Source organism: Palaemon carinicauda, chromosome 45 (assembly GCF_036898095.1).
Source record: "Palaemon carinicauda isolate YSFRI2023 chromosome 45, ASM3689809v2, whole genome shotgun sequence".
In the NCBI taxonomy this organism is placed as follows: domain Eukaryota; kingdom Metazoa; phylum Arthropoda; class Malacostraca; order Decapoda; family Palaemonidae; genus Palaemon; species Palaemon carinicauda.
Window position 1 is genome coordinate 27,429,844 of NC_090769.1, and position 5,394 is coordinate 27,435,237.

At 36.1% G+C, this 5,394-nt stretch overlaps 1 protein-coding gene across 1 annotated transcript in view; it reads right to left on the reverse strand.

The window, feature by feature from the left end:
* Positions 1-3,693: 3,693 nt before the first annotated feature.
* MESR6 (misexpression suppressor of ras 6) overlaps positions 3,694-5,394 on the reverse strand; it is a 14,699-nt gene continuing 12,998 nt past the window's right edge. The window contains exon 2 of the mRNA XM_068367421.1: positions 3,694-3,866. Coding sequence (XP_068223522.1) covers positions 3,694-3,866 — 173 coding nt within the window. The remainder of the gene's footprint in view (positions 3,867-5,394) is intronic.

Here is a 5,394-nt window from a genome sequence, read left to right on the forward strand (position 1 = left end):
AGAAATTATGCAAGAATTAATTGAATTAACAGTTAGTACTGTTATATAAAGATCCAGAATATTTCCCTTTAAGAAATATTCAACAATTTGTGTTTTATCTTGGGCTGCTGGTTAACAGATAAACACTATTATGTAAAGATCCAGAATATTTCACTTTGAAAAAATGTTTAACAATTTGTGTTTTATCTTGGGCTGTTGATTAGGAATAGGAATTCGCAAACGCCTTCGGCACCCTAAGTTGTTCTCTGGACTGAAGGCATTTGCTGCCGAAGGCAGGTGACCCAAACTCATAATTTACTCCGACCATTGGCGGTTTCATTCATCAAAACTCGCTTCGGGCTAGTTCGTTCATGCATCTCTCTAAGGGCGATAGGAGGTAGTATGTAATTTCATCTTATTGACGGTCATGAAACTGCTTTTTGTCTGCCACGCAATAACCATAGAGAGTCATTGATCTGCAGTTATTAGTATCTGCAATCGATGATGTAACATTGAGTGAAATTTTTAACCGAATTCAAAAGTTAAATGTAGTTCTAAAAGTACAAAGATGGTTCGGTGTTCAGTCATATCTCTGCTTCACAAAAAGAAGTGGACTATTTTCAGTTTTCACTTACCGGAACTTGTTGTTTCGTATTGCATTGCACTGTCAGCCAGATCGAAGCTCTTTGTCTATGTAGCAGCCCAGAAGAAAATATTATAAGAAAAACTAATTTTAGGGTCCTGTTGTGGACTGTAGTCACATCCCCAGGAATTTAAACTTTACATTGTTTGCTTCCAGTTCTAAATTTGAGATCAGGATTATAATTTAAATCCCATTTCCCTTAGCATTCCAGGATGGATGATGTGTTCATCTTCACTTTGGGGCAAGAACTGGTATAAGGCAAGTTTAAACAGCAGTTATATCGTTTTCACTAGACTCCTTAGGCATACTATTTTCGATAACAATATTTTTCCAAAGGCAGAGGCACTAATAATATGATCAACCCTTTTCTTTGATTCGATCTTCAGTGCTGGAAATGGAAAGGAAAGTTCTCACTACGACAGAAAGGAGAACCGAGATTTATTACTCAAACATGATGAGCAGTTTTTCTCTCATCGCAATGACTGAATTCATAACAGCAATTGTGGTAGATGCGTCCGTGTGATAAGATGTAACGCTCAAGAGATTCCATTGTTGTATGATTATACTGGTAATGATCGCATGAGTATAATGGATATTGTTTGAGATGGTATTCTAATTAGAGCATCAATCTTGACGACTATTCTTTTGGAAACATCTTTAAAATAGTCTGATAATTCATAAATATTTTCTGAGCAATGATATGATTCCACTGTAAAAATAATTCTAACATTTTATTGTCTTTATACCTTCTTACCGAACACTATAAGACTTTTTAGGACGATAAAATACAGTATAATCATTTGAAAAAATGGAATATGATGAAGTAAAGTAAAAAAGAAATATATGCTGAAGAAAAAACAATTAAACAAAGAAGTTCAGAAATAAATTACACAAAAGAATGAGGGCCAAACATCATTGCTTCTAAAGGCAGCACATTCAATTTACGACAGTTAATCGGTTCACTTTAATTACATATGGCAATTCCTGTACATACATCTATTGCAAATACAATTTTTGTTAATCCATGCAATTAAGGAAAACAACTATATTCCCCAACCTTTACCACCGTCCTCCTTATACTGTTTTAACCATACAAACGTCCCACAGCTAGCAGCATCCCTGAAATCTCCCGACCATAGAAAGCATTGAAGGGGAAAGCCATTGAGACCTTATAAGTGCTGAGAAAAACCACAATCAGACTTTCACCTTTGACCTTGAATTCGGAAGCAAGGACAGAAAGACTACATTCCTTTTGCGGTTTTCATACCCTTGTAACCATTGCATATGGCAGAAAATATTTTTTGAATAATCAACAAAATTTGGGAAGGTCTGGCGATATTTCTTTCTTGGGTACAACTCTGAGCCGGATTTTTAGTTTAGGGAATATTTAGGATATTTAGGACTCTAAGCCGGACTTTTAGTTAAAGGAATATTTATATTTTAGGACATGGGCATGATGAACTCTAGCTTTTAATATTGTTCCTAATGGTGTCAAATCCTCAATATCATTCGTTTTAATAAGTAATTTATATAGAATAATTTCTACTATCCCCCAAAAATTCATTGGATTATGAATTCTACTCCTAAATCGAGTTTGACTGTTTCACAGGAAAACTTGACAAAGAAAACTAAATTAATTGATTTAAAGTTTTCTGGCATCCTGATATCTAAGGTCATTGACGCCAAGAAAACTAGACAGATTCAAATGTATAAAGACGTGTAGTAAATGCGTATGTAGGTGAAAGCAAAAGAAAATGAAAATGAGATCTTCTCTTCAACTCTCTCCGTCTGCGACACTTGAAAGATTCTGACCCTTCTACGAGACGAAACCACCTAGTGAAAAAAACAAATGTGCCATTTTTGTGAAGTGGTCCACCTAGATGATGGAGACTTTTATTTAATATTTTCTCGTGCGCGTTTTTATCCCCCTCTGGGCAAGGGAGAAGGATGGCCCGAGAAAGTGAGGCTGTTTCTAAAGCGGAAACTAGTCTCGGCCGAAGAGATTATTTTTTTTCGACCAATGGGGGCCGTCCTTCTATCCGCTTGCAAGGAAGGGAGCCAATCAGCGCCCACCTTTCTCTTTGGGACTATTTGGAGAGAAATCTAAAAGGCGGAGCCATTGCCTTATGGGTCTCCCCATCACCAGCCTCTCTCTCTCTCTCTCTCTCTCTCTCTCTCTCTCTCTCTCTCTCTCTCTCTCTCTCTCTCTCTGCTCGTGAGAGATAGAAGGCATCTTTCATCACCAAGAACTTCATTCATTCTACTTGTAACGCTAAAAAATCTTCGGTAAAAATTAAAAACGGAATTCCTGCCTACCTTTTCTTTTTTTTTTTTTTTTTTTTTTTTTTTGACCATGGAGGAACATGAAGACATTTCCAGGAATACTGTCTCATTGGTCCATGAGGAACATTGTGGGAGGGGTCACTTCTTTAAAAAAAGGGGCGTGTTGTCTTCAGTGTCCTCTTTCTACCAAACTAAAATCTTTAATATTTATTCTTTCTTATTTTATATTAAAAGGTTTAATCTAAATATGGACTTACGGAATTATGATTATTATTATTATTATTATTATTATTATCATTATTATTATTATTATTATTATTATTAGAAGCTAAGCTACAACCTGGCTGGAAATGCAAGATGCTATAAGCCCAGAGGCTCCAACAGGAAAAAATAGACTCGTGTTTATCAGATGAGCTTAGAGTTTTATTTCAGAAAGAAGTGGATAGTTTCGTGATGAATACGTATCTATAATAAGCAATATCTTCCTTTTTACACAACATAGACAGGATGAATATGTTCTCTTTAAAGATGATAAGCATGTGGTACTTTCATCAAGCAGAGTTTAGTATTATTACCTCAGTATAGACTCTCATACCAATATAAAAAAAAAAATAATGCAAATTATATTAGGAAAATAATGAAACAAAACTTAACCAATTTGGTAATTGGTGTAAAAAAAAAGTTTCAGGGACGGGGTAAAGGAGAAAGAGAATGTTGTTTTTGGGCAAAGCATAAGATTCTTGATGCCAAAGAATTGAGAAGCATCTGTACCTCCTTTCGGGCTCCCATTAAAGATGCGGATGTGGCGAACTTTCTCCTCCAAGTCTGACTATCCCCTGCTCCTCCTCCTCCTTCTCCCCTTCCTCCTCCTTCTTCTCCTCCTCCTCTTCCTCCTCCTCCTCCTTCTCCCCCTCCTCCTCCCCTTTCTCTCGAACATCCTGGACCCAGCGTTCATGTTTTGCTAAATATTGAGAAGGAAACAAAAAACAAAAAAAAATGAGAAGGATGAAATCTTGGAGGTCATTATGCCTATGAGATCTACGAGAAGTACGCTAAATCTGCTCTCACTTTTGCCCTCATCCTCACTGATGGAATTTGCAGATATTCAGTTCGTTTGTGAGTGGGTCTCTCTGGCACAGTAAATTGGGAAAAAAAAGTTGGGAAGAGCTGGCGATGACGTTATCTCAAAACATGTTAGGACTGTGGCTTTCGAAATGCATTAAAGGTTTGTCAGGATGATTTTTATACTCATTACTTATGTTTTCTGTGTTTGTGTATGTTTTGATAGCGAGGCTTTTATGAAACACTATAATAATAAGCTTTGTTCTAGTTCGGTAATTTTAATGTACCATATAACACGACTGAAAACTAAAAAGGGAAAATAATAAAATAATATTTTTCGTTACTGGAAGCCCTTTTTCTCTAAATTCTAGATCATAGTGACTCAATTCCGCTCATAAATTTCTATTGAAAATCTCCAAGCTCTGACTGTTAGGTGCCATCTTGATCTAGAGCTTATTTGCGGTCACCCATCCGTCTACTGACCCCTAAGGAAAAGAAGTTCGGATCGGCGTGAATAAGTTGCCCCTGACGAGGAGGAAGGCAATGCAGCCGTAAAATTCCAGCAGAGAGAGAGAGAGAGAGAGAGAGAGAGAGAGAGAGAGAGAGAGAGAGAGAGAGATGTGTTAAATTATAACCTATATTCATTTAATAAGAACTGTGTTCAAGAATCTTGGATCAGAAAGGCCCTTTGAATTTCAGTTTTTTGTTGGCGTTTTTAAACTCGAGTAAAAACATTCCTTTGCAGTTATCTACTATAGTTGCTTGTTGCGAAATAATGTCTGTTCACCTTTTAAATGTATTTAGATCTGATTTTATTTATTTAGAATCAGTAAGATAGATAGATAGATTGATAGGTAAATATATAGATAGATGGATAAATAGATAGATAGATAGATAGATGGATAGATAGATAGATAGCTAGATAGATGGATAAATAGATAAAGAGCTAAAGAGCTAAACGAGATGAGAATTTCCCACGCTCTGTTCCATCCTGCTGAAGATTCAAGAAACAAAAAACAGAGAAGAAAAATATTTCATCTTTCTCCTAGTCATTGTCGAAGCCGAATGACTCGGCTGTTTCACTGTGTTCTTGTTCTTTCTAATGATTATAAACTAAAATAAAACAAATCTTGTCAAGTAATTGTTCTTTTGTTCTTCTCCGATGAATAATTGTCTTTTGTTATATCTTATTTTTTAAGATACGGATATAAAAGCTTGGTGGAATTATGTGTATTCTCGAAGGTTTGTCTATAAATACCTGCTTTGGTCAAGGAAAGGGGGCGTGACCATCAACTTCTCCTGTTATTATTACTATTATTAATTGCTAAGCTACAACCCTAGTTGGAAAAGCAGGATGCTATAAGCCCAGGGGCCCCAACAGGGAATATAGCCCAGTGAGGAAAGGAAACAAGGAAAAATACAATATT